This window comes from Rhinopithecus roxellana, chromosome 7 (assembly GCF_007565055.1).
Source record: "Rhinopithecus roxellana isolate Shanxi Qingling chromosome 7, ASM756505v1, whole genome shotgun sequence".
In the NCBI taxonomy this organism is placed as follows: domain Eukaryota; kingdom Metazoa; phylum Chordata; class Mammalia; order Primates; family Cercopithecidae; genus Rhinopithecus; species Rhinopithecus roxellana.
Genome location: NC_044555.1, coordinates 1,986,975 through 2,002,326, shown reverse-complemented (window position 1 = coordinate 2,002,326; position 15,352 = coordinate 1,986,975). Strand labels below are relative to the sequence as shown.

Genomic DNA, 15,352 nt, shown 5'->3' with positions numbered 1-15,352 from the left:
ACAGAAACACTGAACCGATTGCCAGTTAAGTTGTCAGAAATTAGATTTAATTAATGTGGACAGTTACATACATTGGTGCACACCCAGAGGACCCGTGTGCAGAATCTGACTAAAGGTATACTTACTTTGATGAATCTCTTCTCATCATTGCTTTGTCAGATCAGATTGCTATGAAATAAACTATACAAACAACTACCCTTGAAGACTGATAGCAATAGGATTTCAATCAGTACAGATAGGAGATTCTATTTCTGTAGATGAAAAAGATCATACATTGATTTTCTGCATGACTTTAAATTCCTGGAAACCCTGTAATGTTAGGTACTGGGTAGAATGAAAGAAAATGAAGCAAAACAAAGAAAAAAACAAGAGTAGATTGGGTTTTATTTCTGCTTCAGTGTGGAGATCCAGCCTTTTGAAACTGAGCATTTTGGAAGACATGCCGTCCCCTGTGGAATGTTCATTCCGAGTATGGGACAACAGAAAATACTTAGGAGACCTGGTCATGAGGTGATCTTGCTTTCTCAAACTGGACAATGGGAAAACTCTTCTTGGCTACTCACTACTTACATTTCGTGTCTTTTCTCATTGATATAGATCTCCCACATTTGTGGATAGGAATTTCTCTCACCTGATGAAATATCATCTGTGAACAACAGAAATATGTCATCTTATTTTGGTATTTGTCACAACCAGAAGAAGGATGTCAAGAGTTGTAATCAGTCACTGGGTATCAAATATCAGAAGTGTCCTCAATTGGAATTGTATTCTCAGTAAATCCTAAAGCATTTGGGACCTTCACATGTGCTAATACTATTTATATTTATTTGGACATTAACCAAATATAACCAAAAGAAAGTGGAATAGCCATAGAAACCTTTAAATGGAACAAAATTTATGGCAATAAACATTATTAGGAACAAATAGTATACTACATAGAAACAGTACAAGAACAATCAGGATCTTTTGTGCATCTAACTACATAGGTCCAGAAATATAAAAAGTGAATTATGATAGAATTACAAGGAGAAACTAATGAATCCATAATTATATTTCAACACTCCTCTAACAAAAATTGATAGCTACAAATAATCAAAAATTAGTAAAGATATAGACGACTTTAACAACAAAAGCAGCACACTATGTATTTAAAGACTCCGTCTTTCCAATGGAAAAATACGCATTGTTTCAAGTACTCAATGAACATTTTTAGAAAGTGACTATGAACTAGGTCACAAAAAGCAGTATTGCTAAATTTCAAAGGATCAGTATCATACAGGTATTCTCTGATTGAAATGCAATTAAATTAGAAATGCACTAAGAAGTGGAAATGGAAATATAACCACTGTGCTCCTAAATGACTATGTGTTAACTTAAAAAACAAAAAAATCACCGTAAGAATTACAAAACACATGTACCCTAGAACTTAAAGTATAATAAAAAAAAAAAAAAAAAAGAATTACAAAACATAAGGCACTGAATTGAATCAATTGATGTATATAAAAACGTTTGGTATATAATTAAAGCGGTACCAAGGAAGAAATATATAACCCTACGTGTGTTCATTAAAAATAAAAAATAAATGACTTATTCAACCTGTAAAGCAAGAGGGAAAAAAAAGAGTGACAAGTAAAACATTATTAATGGACATAAAATGAGACTACAGTAAGTAAGGAGCTTCACCGCATTCTTGGATGTGAAGACTCAATTATTATGAACTTAGTTCTTCCCAGTTTAACCTATGAATTCAGTGTAATTCAAACTCAAAATTTCAACAAACATTTTCATAAAAATCAGAAAAATAGACACTAAAATCATGGAGAAGATCAAACGGGTCAGAATAGTCAAGACAATTTTGAGGAAAAACAAAGTGGGCTGAGAAGGCCTATCAGACATCAATTGATTTAAAATTGGAGAGTGGGATCTACACAGGGATATACAGATAGAACCACAGACTAGAATAGAGAGCTCAGAGTATTTATGGCCACTTGATGTTTTGCAGAGGCATCGTTAGAAATCAGGGGGAAATAGAGGGACTATACAATGAATGAGATTGGCTTCATAGTTTATCCATGGGGGAAAAGTAAAATTAGATCGCATGTTCACAGCAAGCATCAAAACTGATTCTGGGTAAAGTCCTAAATGTGAAAAACCAAATTTTAAACTTTAAAAATATAGGTGTAAGAAAAGATTTTCATGAACAAAATATCAAAAGCAGAGAACATAGAGGGATATGTTAAAATGTACATCTTTTATACCATAGGATGCCATAAACAAAGTTAAAGATAAGCTACACTAAGATAAGGGTAGGAGATCATATTTGCCATGCACATAACTAACAGTGGATTAGCATCTAGAACATATCCAAAACTTTAATAAGAATAAGACAATTCAGCAGGAAAATGGGTAAAGGAAGCATGAAAAGCCAGTTAACATGGAAGAAGTTTAACCTCACCAGTAATCAGGGATGTATGTGCAAATTAAAATGCACCCATCAGGTTAGCTAAAACTTAAATGTCTGATAACACCAAGTATTTGATGAGGAGGTGGGCCAAATGGAAAACCTTATTCACTACTGAAAAGACAGTAAATTGGTAAAACCACCGATTTGTCACCCAGAGCAATTCGGTGACACGTAGCAATGTTGAAGATGTTGCTAAGATCCAACAATTCCACATCAAACTATATTCTGTAAAGAATCTCTTAAACAGGTATCCAAGGAGACAGGTATATAAAAGAAGTTCATTGCATCATTGTTTATAACAGTGAAAAGTTATAAACAACCTAAATGTCCATGGACAGGAAAATGTTGGCATATTCAAGCAACAGAATAGTAATACCTTACAGCAGTTCAAATAGCAAACTATTATGTATCGACCTGGAGAAATCTCCAAAATGGTGTTGAAGGCAAAAAGCAACTCTTAGAATGGTATGTATATTCTTAAACATGAAGTTTTTAAATTTAAAGTTTAAGAACGTGCAAAATAATGCCATTAGATTGAATCACATAAAATGGGTGGTTTTGTAGGTGAAAGAAAAATACGGGCAAACATCAGCATCTTTAAGTTCAACCTAGTATTTGTCTATGCATTCATGGTAACACTGGGCATGAAATTCAGTGTGGCATTATCTCCTTGAGGGCAGTGGGGAGGAGAGAATGGTATGGCATTGAGGTGGGCATGTGAGGGAGCTTCTGCTTTGGCTGTTATCCTTTCTTTCTTCAAAACACTTTTGAAGAAAATACGGCAAATGATAAACTTATCAAGGTGAGGTGGTAGGAACATGGGTATATGTACTCCATCCTTATACATTTCTGTTGAAAATATCTGCTAATGTTTAAAGCAAACTAAAGTGTTGTAGAGGTGTAACATTTTTAATCTCATGACATTATAAAGAAATACTTACAAAGTGATTAAATCCTTTACTGCTTACTTATCTGAACATAGCACTCATGAGGCTTTTAGCATAACATAAAAAATTGAAAAGCATGGCTCCCTTCACACATCATTCAAAAGCTTCACATTTTGTTTTGTTCTTTTAGCACTGGTAAGATTGTCATCATTAAAACCATTCATTAGTGCCTCTCTTTTGCTTGCTGTTCTTTGGTGGCAGTCAGATGCATCTATCTACCATGGTATATAAAATTTGGTGATGATATTCAAATTACTTTTTTTCTTCTTTTTCTTTTTCTTTTTTTTTTTTTTCTTTTTGACTTCTTTGATGCCAATAGGAATCTGCAAGCAGAATATGACCGTCTAAAGCAGCAGCACGAACATAAAGGCCTGTCCCCACTGCCGTCCCCTCCTGAAATGATGCCCACCTCTCCCCAGAGTCCCCGGGATGCTGAGCTCATTGCTGAGGCCAAGCTACTGCGTCAACACAAAGGTCGCCTGGAAGCCAGGATGCAAATCCTGGAAGACCACAATAAACAGCTGGAGTCACAGTTACATAGGCTAAGGCAGCTGCTGGAGCAAGTGAGGAGAGAGATGGGATTTTTACAAACATTCATTTTCCCTCTTAAAACTAAACCGCAGAGAGCACTTTTTATAGGTGTAACAAGCGTCAGTTCTTAAGTGCTTGGTATGTGCCTGGCAAAGTGATAGGTATCAAAGGATAGAAGTAGAGGAGATAGAAAAACTAGTGTGTCTTTTTTGTGTTTATTCAATATTGTTTCCTACCAAAGTGGTTTTTTCTTGACCAATTTGAAATACATCTTGGGGAAAAAAACGCCAAAAGGTTTCCACTAGTTCTCTAAAAGTGAATATTTCACTTCTTGAAATGGAACTATTTCATTTGCAATTAGTTATATATTCTGGTATACCTTTGTGTTTTTTTCTCCTAATCCCTAATATTTAGTTCTTTAAGCCTCCATTGAAAACCTAGCAAGATACTGCATCGCCAGAAGACCTACCTGGACACAGTTCTGGCTTTCTGGGAATTTTACATTTTGAATTATGTTCTATCTTGTTACTTAATACTTCACAAAGATATGAATTTTCCACTACAGTTTTGAGTTCTCACATAGTGTCATCATTCTCACATGACCTTCTAAATCTTCCAGTTATTTAATGTAATGATTTATAGTCTCATTCCAGTGTAGCTCTAATTTTTTCTCAAATTTATAAGGGAGCACAGTTCAGATACAAAGACAGTATCCATGGATTGTATCAACAGTGAAATATCCCAAATTAATCTTTGGGAGGGCTTCTAAAGTAGGAAGGGTCAAAATTTATGAGTCCTGAGTGTCTTTAATATTTTCATGTTTATACATTTCTATGTTTATTATTAAAAGTAATTATGTTTTCTTTTGGATGACTTAGCCCCAGGCAGAGGCCAAAGTGAATGGCACAACGGTGTCCTCTCCTTCTACCTCTCTACAGAGGTCCGACAGCAGTCAGCCTATGCTGCTCCGAGTGGTTGGCAGTCAAACTTCGGACTCCATGGGTAAGTGTCCTAGCTACTCTCAGATTTTGTTATCTGAAGAAAGGTAGAGTCACATTATAGTAACAGAAATGTTTGGCCATAGGTGTTTGACTCATTTCGGTATCAGGGAGCCACTGAAAATCATATACCAGGTGAAAAAAATCTAAAAAGAAAATTCTAAAAAGATGTATTCTGGCAGCTCTATCTGGCCCACAGAAAACTAGTATAGGTGAGAAGACCAGTTAGGAGGCAGTTGCCAAGGCCAAGATTCGCGACTAACTTGGTCCTCTCAATCTTACCTCATAGAATAGAAAAGACCTGTGACTCACTGATTCTGTACACTTACAGCTCTATTGCCTGATATGATGGTGTGTTCAGGAATTCATTTCATACTTGAGCTCCTCCGTGAGGGTAGAATAAAGAGAGGCAAAGTGCCTTAACCAAAATGGATAGGACAGAAAGGAAAAGTCAAGGGTGTGGGTGAGTTTTATGGTGAAAAATTTGGAGATCACAGTCAGGAAAATTCAAAAGTTGGATATCGTGGAAGTAAAATACTTTCAAGCAATTTATACATCTAAGATGGTGCCTCCCAGTGAGCTGCTGAAGATTTTACTTGAAGATCACTGAGGGGGAGGGGTAAGAGTGCAGTTCATGGAATTGATGAGACCAACGTTGCAGAGCTTATCAGCAGAGGGGTGAGGTCCTTATCGTGACGACAGTGGTAGATCAGGATGGAAAAGATGTTGAAGAAGATGGATGAGGGCTCTGAGGAGGTGAGCATTTCTGAGGAAAGAGACAGGGTGGCTGAAATAAATGTGATGAAGTTCAAGAACCTGGAGCAGTGGGAAGAGGCACATCCTCCTCTGGAGAAGCCAAACCTTGTAGGAAAGCCAGGTTTTGATTTTTTTGAGAAGGAAAAGGATATGTTTGAGGTTGTTTTCCTGAATTTACTACAGCTCCATGATTTAAGGCAACCTCTGTGTCACATTCTCCACCTGAGATCTGACTATAGCTAATAAACTGTTGGGATTGTAAATGGTAGCACACTACATGAAAAACTATTGTATGCATTTGCAAAGTCGGTAAATTCTGAAAACAACTGAGCTTTAGTATCTCTTGCTTTTTTTCTACTTCAGGATTTTCCCCCATTTTTAAGTAAAGCATATGAAACTAAGTCAGATATTTTTAGTGGTGAGATTCAGAGCCCTGGGTGCTTAGAAGCATTGATTATTTAGGTTGTTAACAATGGGGATTAGGCAGCATACCTGTTAAAGCACCCAAATTAAAATGCACATTAGGATGTAGACCTGATGATCTGTGGAGCTAAAAAGATCATGATAGAACTGGATACCAGGACAAAAGTGCTATATTCCAATGGCTGAGTTAAGCTAAGAGATAACTTGCTGGTATAAAATGGATAAGCTGTGTGGTTACATTTGTCCTCTAAAAGAAAAGACTGAATTCAAAGGTACTTTTTCTTGAACTGTGTATTAGTCTGTTTTCACATGGCTATAAAGAACTACCTGAGACTGGGTAATTTATGAAGAAAAGAGGTTTATTGCCTCAATTCCACATGGCTGGGGAGGCCTCAGGAAACTTACACTCATGGGGGAAGGGGAAGGGGAAGCAAGGCCTGTGCTACATAGCGGCAGGAGAGAGACAACAAGGGGGGAACTGCCACACTTTTAAACCATCAGATCTTACACGAACTCACTATCATGAGAACAGCATGGGGGAAACCGCCCCCATGATCCAATCACCTCCCACCAGATCCCTCCCACAGCACATGGGGATTACAATTCAACATGAGATTTGGGTGGGGACACAGAACCAAACCATATCAAACTGCATAAGCTAACTTCATTTAAAAAGGAAAAAAACCTTACCGTCTTCTTGAAGGATGCACACAGGTGTTTAAATAAATGCAGTGTGTATCCTCGTGCTTTGAAGGTTTGAGATATAAGGCTGGGATTTGCTGAACCACATTCTGGATAGAGCTGCATTCTTTAAATATACAACCCCAACGATTGATTTTCTTTTAAGTGAAACATGAGACAAGTCATACTAGGTGATGTGTCTAAAGAGTCAATATATTTCCTCAAGCCATGAAATACTTATCACTGAGTCTCTATGTACCATTTGTGTTCTGTACAGTTCTTACTGAGACAATGTGCTAATGAAACTTACATTCTATTGAAGGAAGCAAATACAGAACAAAATGGAAATTAACAATGTTTATCCTCTGTTGGCTCTCATGGGCTCCATACACAAATCTATGATGTCCGAACAACTCCTTATCTCTGATGACTCCTAACTTTCCACCAGATTACTGTTTTGTGAAGTATTTTATATTTTGTTTATTTAAAAAGTAAACTGTTCCTTTGCTTTTTAAAAAATAAAATTTATCATGTACATTTGAGGTTTATGACATAATGGCTCCCTAGCTTTTTATTTAGAACAATTTCAGACTTATGGCAAAATTGCAATTAATTCAACAGTTTGCCACATTTGCTTTATATCTATTTATGTACTTTTACATTCATGTGTTGTTAAATGGATTGCATATATTTATTTAGATTAACATGTATATCTGTATTTTAACGTATCTATATACTGAATGTGCTTATATTTTATGTGCATATTTAATCATATTCATGTGTGTATATAGTTTGTTGATTTTTTTTCACTGATCCACTCAGTGGTTATGTTTCATACATAACACTTCACCCCGAAACACTTGAACATGTGTCTTCTAAAATGAAAGATATTCTTACATAAGCACAGTTATCACGCTCAAAAAAGAACAATACTGTTATCTAATGTAGAACTTAAATTCAGATACCTCCAATTATGCCTATTAATATTCTTTATAGCGATATTTTTCATTCAGGATCAATGAAGGCGCAGCTTTGCATTTTGTTATGTCCGTGTAGTCTCCTTTAATCTGAAGCACTTTCCCAGCCTCTTTAAATCTTTCATGACATTGATATATTAGAAGAGGTCGGGCTAGATGTTTTGTAGGATGTCCCCCAATTTGAATTTGTCTGCTTGTATCCAAGTGATTGGGTTCAGGTTAAATGTTTTATGCCAGATTACCATATAGGTAAGGTATCCTCAGTATATCACATCAAGGTTTTCCTCAAGATTCTCCATCCCCTTCACCCTTCTTCACTCTCCCTGGGCACTCCTTCCATTCTTTGGCTTCTGCTATGTCGACAACTCTTAAGTCAAGATTTCCAGCCCAGACCTCCCACCTGAGCATCTTCTGGATAGAATTATAAATAAAAATAGAGCCCAATCTGAAATCATGATCAACCTTTGGAACATCTCTTCCAATTTCCCAATCTATAAAAAGTCATTTTCTACATATTCTTCCTTTACCTGCCTTCCTTAGCTATGTTCCACCACCATCAATCCAGTCACCAAGGTCAGTCTGTTTTGCTACTTATAAAAAAGAGCAAAATTTTTCAATTCAGCTACTTCTACCCAAATTTAGTCCTCATCATGTATTACCTGAACAGACAATATGAATACTTTCCTAATTGGTTCCTCTGCCTTTGGTCTCTCTCCCTTTCTAAGCTATCTTCCGGATACTTCAGTTCCTCTTCTGCCATTCAAATGATATCATATTATTCCCCTCCGTAAGCATTTTATGCCTTCTGTTTGACAACAGAATAAATAAATGTGCTCTTTGGCCTTGAGTACATTATGTTCTTTACCTGAAATATAGCATCCTTTCTTTTCACTCAGTGAGTTTTCTTTTGGAACTTAATCATGCGTTATATCGTTCTGGTGTTGTTGGTGGTGTTGTTGTTGCTGTTTCTTTTGTGTGAGACGAAGTCTCGCTTTATTGCCCAGGCTGGAGTGCAGCAGCACGATCTCGGCTTACTGCAACCTCCACCTCCTGAGTTCAAGCAATTCTCCTGCCTCACCCTCCCGAGTAGCTGGGATTACAAGCCTGCCGCCATGCCTGGCTAATTTTTCTTGTATTTTTAGTAGAGATAGGGTTTCACCATGTTGGCCAGGCTGTTCTTGAACTCCTGACCTCAAGCAATCCACCCGCCTCAGCCTCCCAAAGTGCTGGGATTACAGGCGTGAGCCACCACACCCGGCCATGTTTTCAGGCAGTTACTAGTACTTCTTTCTTCTGCCTACAACTCCCTAGAACTTAAGCTCCTTAAGGACAGGATATAAGTCTTGCTCATTGTCATTACTATGTGAGAACACTCTGTGCAACAATCAGTAAAGTGCTTATTGAGTTAATTTTTTGGAAATCAAACACAATACATTCTTGTGTACACATGGAACAGCCCACACTTTTAAGATATTTAGCTTTCACCAACATTCAAAACCGATCAGCTGGTAATCAGCACCAACATTGTACACCATAATATATTAAAGATGTTACACACAGAATTTATGTGTGAAATTGAAAGCATCTGTCCTATATCATGAGGAAAAAAATTAATTGAAGCCAAATGTTGGGTATTGGATAAATCATTGTGCTTTTTCTTCTAAAAAATACTGGAGAAAGGCAGGAAATACACAAGTAGTAAGATAATAACACATCAAGTTGGAAACTGGTTAAAATCCAAAGAAAAATGTTGGTGGGCGTATTTGCTCATACACAGTCCCCTTTATAAGAAAAAATAATTTCTTGTACACAGCTCCTTTTTTAAAAGAAAATAATTTATTTAGATTCAGACAGAATCACAGGAGTGATTCTTGTGTCTATTCTGCATAGGCTGCATAGGTTCTGGCTAAAATCACTTTTTAAGTAAATAGAACCATTATCAGCATTTGAGTCAAAGTAAGGGAAGTGAGTCAGATGGCATATCATCCTTTCAAGAAAGGGATCTGAAACCATCGTTATGTTTCAGAAGACTGAAGAATATCTTGCCATGGCAAAGCATTCCTTTTCTTTTTTCTCAGATTAAATTCAGTCATCCGACTTATTTTTTCTTCATTTCAACAGTGATTAAAGGAGACTATCATATTGTGCTGTATCACGGTACTGTTTAACTTTGACTATGTCTTTCCGTATTTTAAAAAATGTTTCAGTGATTTATTTGGACCACAATCAGACAAGCCAAGAAGACTAACTAGCTAATAATCCAAAAAACATTATTTTTCTTTTCATTATTTCAATAGTTTTCAGGGAATAGGTAGTGTTTGGTTACATGAATAAGTTGTTCGGTGGTGATTTCTGACATTTTGGTGCACCCATCACCTGAGCAGTGTACACTGTACCCAACGTGCAGCCTTTTATCCTTCACCGCACTCCCACCCTTCCCCCCGAGTCCCCAGAGTCCACTGTATCATTCTTATGCCTTTGTATCTGCATAGCTTAACTCCCACTTATAAGTGAGAACATACAATGTTTGGTTGTCTATTCCTGAGCTACTTTACTTAGAATAATGGTCTCCAACTCCATCCAGGTTGCTATGAATGCCATTATTTCATTCCTTTTTGTGGCTGAGTAGTATTCCATGGGGTATATATATATATATATATATATATATATATATATACACACACACATGTATACACTGCATTTTCTTTATCCACTCGTTGGTTGATGGGCATTTAAGCTGGTTCCATATTTCTGCAATTATGCATTGCGCTGCTATAATCTTGGTATGCAAGTATATTTTTCACATAAGGACTTCCTTTCCTTTGGGTAGATACCCAGTAATGGGACTGCTGGATCAAATGGTAGTTCTACATTTTAGCCCTTTAAGGAGCCTCCATAGTGTTTTCCATAGTGGTTGTCCTAGTTTACATTCCCACCAGCAGTGTAAAAGTGTTCTGTTTTCACTACATCCACACTGACATCTATTATTTATGTGTGTTTGTGGAAATCACCTTGGAGTAGAGTCAAGTTTAAGTGTTAAAGAATTGCCACCCATTGACACAAAAAAAAACTTGTTTGCAGTGAGGTCACATGACTGGCCCTGAAATCTACACAGAGGAAACAAAAACACCATTTCAGATCTCTCCATTAACCCTAAAATAATATATTTCTCTTCATTCTTTCTGTTTACACTTTAGGAGTGGGAGGGGCCTTAGACAGCACCTGTCTGAAGGGTAGATGAGGACTGCCTGCATCATAATCACCTGGAGGGATTATACAAAATGAGTATTTCCAGGCCCAAGCCCATTCCTATGGAACCAGAATTCTTGGTGCTGGTGGTGGTGGGGGGTGTCAGTTTGGGGAACTTATATCTACATTTTCACAATTTTTAAATATTTATTTATTTTTTAAAAGCAATAATAAAATCATGTTAATGCATATTGCATATCATATGAAAAAAATATCTCAAACAACAAATAATGTATTTTAAAGTCTTCTAGCAGCCACATTTTAAAAAGTGGCTATTTTACATTTTGACTATCATTTTATCATTTTACATAGTGGTGTCACTTTACATTTTTGCAAATCTCTTTAATATCTTATAATATTAATATTAACAGAGGACAGCTGGGCTCTTTTCTGCTTCTGCATTGCATCTGTTATGTTGTTTTGTCCAAGTCTGACCTCATAGAGATATGTAGTTGAAAAAAAAGGGGGGGAGTATTTTAATAGCATTTTCAGATCATTGTGAATTTTTTTCTTTGCAATTTCACCAAAACTATATAAATAGCAATTTCTTAAAGGATAATTACAATGTGAAATTTGAAATCATATAATTGATTATATCATTGCCTATATCATTATTATATTGTTACATTAAAATATCTACCTGGAAAAAAAAAAGAATTATCATCAACTAAGTTTAAAATCCCCCAAACACTAGCAATATGCTATTTGAGCAGGCAGTGAATCCATGAATTAGGGATAAGGGCTGTGCAAGTCTCTAGTGTGAAATTGGAACTCAATAAGTATTTTCTTGTTGAATAAATGAAAAAAAATGAAAAGGTGTTTTTGTTTTGTTTTTGATGATGAGGAGCTTGTGATGACAGGTATTATTGTTAGAGTCAGAAATATTTGGGGGTTGCCAATTTATGGTTTGGCTCTGTGTTCCCACCCAAATCTCATCTCGAATTGTAATCCCCACGCGTCAGGGGAGGGACCTGGTGGGAGGTGATTGTATCATGAAGAAGTTTTCCTCCATGCTATTCTTGTGATAGTGAGTGAGTTCTCAGGAGAGCTGATGGTTTTAAAAGTGTGTGACACTTCCCCTTCACTCTCTCTCCCCCCTTCTCTCTCTCTCTCTCTCTCTCTCTCTCTCTCTCTCTCTCTCTGTCTCTCTCTCTCTCTCTCTCTGTCTCTCTCTCTCTGTCTCTCTCTGTCTCTCTCTCTCTCTCTCTCTCTCTCTCTCTCTCTCTCTCCTGCTGCCATATAAGAGGTGCCTTGCTTCCTCTTTGCCTTCCACCATGATTGTAAGCTTATAATCATGAGGCCTCCTGCGACCTCCCCAGCCATCTGGAACTGAGAGTCAATTAAACCTCTTTCCTTTATAAATTACCCAGTCTCAGGTAGTATCTCTATAGCAGTGTGAAAATGGATTAATACTACACCTATTATGTTGTAGCTACATAGTGTATTATTAGACAAACCATAAATATTGTATCTGGCTTGTTTGATGCCCATAATAGTGTATCAGTCAGCTGTTGCTGCATAACAAATAACCACAAAATTCTCAAGTTGCATATTTCTTGTTCATGCATCTGTTGTTTGACTGAACTTTTGCTGGCACTCAGCTGGACTTGACACCAAGTTGTGGTCTGGGTTCAGATCTGTTCAACATGTCTGTCATCCTTGTTGGGCCAGCAAGCTACCTGGGCCATATGCTTCTTGTGCACATAAGCACAAGAGGGCAACCCCAACCATGCAAAGACATTCTAAGCCTCTACTTTTGTCATGCCTGGTTACATTCCATTTTCCAAAGCAGGTTATGTGGCCACATCCAAATTCCCAGGCGAGGGAAGAACTGTTTTCCCAGCTCTTGTTCACTCTGCTTTATCTACATTGGATTTCTTGGTGTACTTGAGCAAGCCAGTCACACTCCCCTCTCAGAGTCTTTACATTTGCCAGTCCTTCTGTGTGGAGCACTTTTCCCTCAAATACTTGTGCAACTCATACCCTCCAGTTCTTAAAGCTTTTGCTCAACTGCATCTCATCAATGAGGACTTCCAAGACTCCACTTTCTGATGACTCTCATTGTCCCTTGCTAGCCCTCTCCTCAGAGTATTCATCACCACTCAACATACCTATATAGTTTACTTATTTACTTGTTAAGCCTGTGTGCCTCCATAAGAATGCGAGTTTCACAGAGAGAGTGTCTGGGTGGGGTTTGTTTGCTTATTGATATATCGTCAGTGAACAATAGTTGGATTTTAATAAATATTTGAATAAATAAATTAATCTTACTGTTTTTTAAACTTTTGTGGTTTTTAAAAGGCATTTTAAAAATCTGGGTTAGTATCAAATATTACAATGGTATTACTTTAACTTCAGGTTTCATTTAGCTGTTTTAACTTTTACAATATATTCTGACACAGAAAATATTAGGCATTAAGCATTTTTCTTTTTTTTGACAGATAGTTTCTTTATTCATCCTCCTCCTCCTTCTCCTCTTCCTTTTCTTCCTCCTCCTCTTCATCTTCCTCTTCAACCTTTTTCCAGGCAACTTTAGCAGGACCCTTTGCACCATCAAACTTTCCTTTCGACTTATAGTCAGCAACATCCTTCTCATACTTCTCCTTCAGCTTTGCTGCCTTAGTGATGTAAGGCTGCTTTTCACTGTCATTTAAATTATTCCACATCTCACCCAGCTTTTTTGCCACATCTCCAATAGAGATGCCAGGGTTTGTGGATTTGATCTTGGGGTGGAATTCTGAACAGAACAGGAAGAATCCAGATGGTAGCCTTTTGGGAGCATTAGGATCCTTCTTCTTCTTGCCTCCCTTAGCTGGTCCATAATCCTTCATTTCCCGATCATAGTGCACTTTATCTGCCTTTGCTATTTCATCAAATTTAGATTTCTCTTTCCTGGACATTGTCTTCCACCTCTCAGAGCACTTCTTGGAAAATTCTGCAAAATCTGGGTTTTTCTTCTTATGTTCTTCTCTGCACATCTGCACAAAGAAGGCATAAGCAGACATCTTGCCCTTTGGTTTCTTGGGGTCACCTTTAGCCATCCTGACTGTATTGTTCACTAGTCTCGCATTAAGCATTTTTCAATGAGTTGATTCACTTCTACCCATGCACATATGTGATGTCTGATTTCGATTCTTAAAAAGAGATGAGCCTGGGTGTGGTGGCTCATGCCTGTAATCCCAGCACTTTGGGAGGCCGAGGCCAGCAGATCACGAGGTCAGGAAATCAAGACTCTCCTGGCTGATATGGTGAAATCCTATCTCTACTAAAATATGCAAAAAATTAGCCAGGCATGGTGGCACGTGCCTATAGTCCCAGCTACTCAGGAGGCTGAGGCAAGAGAATCGCTTGAACCCGGGAGGCAGAGGTTGCAGCTAGCTGAGATTCCACCACTGCACTCCAGCCTGGGCGACAGAGCACGACTCCATCTCAAAAACAAAAACAAAAACAAACAATGAGTTAAAACCATCTTGAGAAATCGTGAAAATATTGAGAAAAGAAGAAAACAAGATTATATTCTACTTGTTTTTATACTACCTAGAATGTAATAGGCACTCAAAAAATGTCTGAATGGATGCAATTATCACTGCTATAAAAGTTTTCCATTAAAGCAAATAAGCCAATTTTACATTTGTATTATACTTGGACCCTCATATTAAAGACTCACAGAGAGTTTTATCTGGAAAGATAAACTGGGCTGACATCATTAGGTTTATACTTTATAATTTGATCTTTGAAATAATTCAGGAACAGGAATGCCAGTCACTTCATTGAACTGTGCCTGAATTTTAACACAGTACAACTGAGTTCCTAGAGCTCCAATATGATGTAATTAAACTGTCAGAAATATTAACATCGATGTTCATGAGCGTCGTTCTTGGTTCTGATTTATTCGGGAAGGCATACTTTCACTAAAGTGGACTTACTGTCATTAAAATGCCTCATGTTTCCCAATTCAGCAAAAATTTGCATCAGTAATGGAACAGAGAGATGTAATCAGCCCTTCAGTTGTCAGGATCTTGATCCTCTTGGTAGTATTTCATTCATTTCATCTTCACCAGATAATGGTAGTTTAAAACTGCAAGAAAAATGAAACTAAAAATACTGAATTTCACTTCTTTTTCTAAAGGCATAAACTTAAGCAAATAGTGCATGTGTGTGAGGGGGGAGGAAGAGAGAGAGAAAGAGAAGAGAGAAAGAGTTTGTAACTATTCCTTTTCTGCTTCGTGACCTTAATTCTTCAGCACCTGTTTCCTGTACTTGCTATTGCAAAGAGGTTTCCTGTGGTATGTTACCAGGAGACTCACATAGTCTGAGGCTTTTTAT

At 37.3% G+C, this 15,352-nt stretch overlaps 1 protein-coding gene and 1 pseudogene across 5 annotated transcripts in view; one reads left to right on the top strand and one right to left on the bottom strand.

The window, feature by feature from the left end:
* DMD (dystrophin) overlaps positions 1 to 15,352 on the top strand; it is a 2,245,117-nt gene that overhangs the window by 2,212,609 nt on the left and 17,156 nt on the right. For all 5 annotated transcript variants that reach the window (XM_030933724.1, XM_030933725.1, XM_010376798.2 and 2 more), the window contains 2 exons: positions 3,731 to 3,974; positions 4,821 to 4,944. In XM_030933724.1, the coding sequence (XP_030789584.1) occupies positions 3,731 to 3,974; positions 4,821 to 4,944 (368 nt within the window). The remainder of the gene's footprint in view (positions 1 to 3,730; positions 3,975 to 4,820; positions 4,945 to 15,352) is intronic.
* LOC104672935 lies at positions 13,477 to 14,067 on the bottom strand (annotated as a pseudogene).